At 60.2% G+C, this 1,142-nt stretch overlaps 1 protein-coding gene across 1 annotated transcript in view; it reads right to left on the bottom strand.

The window, feature by feature from the left end:
* Window positions 1-92: 92 nt before the first annotated feature.
* Window positions 93-1,142, bottom strand: part of DHX34 (DEAH (Asp-Glu-Ala-His) box polypeptide 34) — a gene marked incomplete at both ends in the record, with an annotated part of 3,268 nt that continues 2,218 nt past the window's right edge. Inside the window, 4 exons of the mRNA XM_009581161.1 lie at window positions 93-267; window positions 458-675; window positions 767-869; window positions 1,064-1,138. Of these exons, the coding sequence (XP_009579456.1) occupies window positions 93-267; window positions 458-675; window positions 767-869; window positions 1,064-1,138 (571 nt within the window). The remainder of the gene's footprint in view (window positions 268-457; window positions 676-766; window positions 870-1,063; window positions 1,139-1,142) is intronic.

Genomic DNA, 1,142 nt, shown 5'->3' with positions numbered 1-1,142 from the left:
TCTTTTCCAACCTTAATGATTCTACAATTTTGTGATTCTAACTCCTCTCGTCGTCACCTCTGCTTTGAGGGGGGATACCCCGAATTACTCACCGACCACCACGTCCACCGGTAACTGGGCCAACAGGTTCCCGATGGGCGTCAAGTCTTCAGCCTCGTCCAGGGCTCCCTGGTCCCTCAGGTACCGCACGGCCGTCTCCAGGCTGGACGAGGGAGGCGGCTCCAGGAAGGGGAAGGTCCGGGGGTCGCCTAGCCCCATGCTCTTTAACTGAGAGACAAGCACACGTAGAACCAGCCCACCAACGACGGGAAAAACCCGGAGGTTTACCAAACCCCCCAAGGGCCATCAAACCCCGACACTCGAGCTGCAGCCCGTTCTCACGCTTGGCTGGGTGGGTTTCCCAACCGAGCTCTCCCCAAATCTCCCCCAACGTGAGCAAAGGGATCCCCAACTTCACCTGAAGCACCAGAGCATCAAGCGCTACCCGCTGGATCTCCGGCACGGGGTAGGGGGAAAAGGCGTCGTAGTCGGATTCGGCGTAAAGCCGGTAGCAGACGCCGGGGCCGGTCCTGCCAGCACGTCCCTTCCGCTGCTCGGCGCTCGCCCGGCTGATCCAGAACTCCTGCAGCCGCTGAAGTTTGCCCTGAGGGTCGTAGCTCATCTCCTTCACCTTCCCTGGAGAGAAGGAGAAGCTCAGGGCAAGGCAGGAGGGAGGGAGGGAGAAGCTTTCCCACCCAGCAGAGAGGGATACCAGGAGGATTTTTACCAGAATCCAGGACGAAGCGCACGCCGTCGATCGTCACCGAGGTCTCCGCGATGTTGGTGGAGAGGATGCACTTACGGACGCCGGGAGGGGGCACGTCAAACACCTGAAGAAGGAGAAACATCAGCACGGCCATCCCCAAAGCAAAAAAAAAAAAGGTAAATACAGGTTGCACCCCATCGTTGCACCCCAAAAGCACCCACAACCAGGGCGCAGCCGGGCTGAGCTCTGGGATTCTTCGCTCTGCGATGCCAGGGTGCCGAATCCCACCCCGATTCTCAGGGTCAGACCCTCACCCACCTTGTCCTGCTCCGCGACAGAGAGGGTGCTGTGCAGGGGGAGCACAATCCAGCGCTGGGTGCGCACGGCGTAAGCCTGC

This window comes from Fulmarus glacialis, unplaced genomic scaffold (assembly GCF_000690835.1).
Source record: "Fulmarus glacialis isolate BGI_N327 unplaced genomic scaffold, ASM69083v1 scaffold22617, whole genome shotgun sequence".
Taxonomy (NCBI): Eukaryota; Metazoa; Chordata; class Aves; order Procellariiformes; family Procellariidae; genus Fulmarus; species Fulmarus glacialis.
Note: the sequence above shows the minus strand (reverse complement) of the source record. Positions and strands in the feature narration are given on the sequence as shown.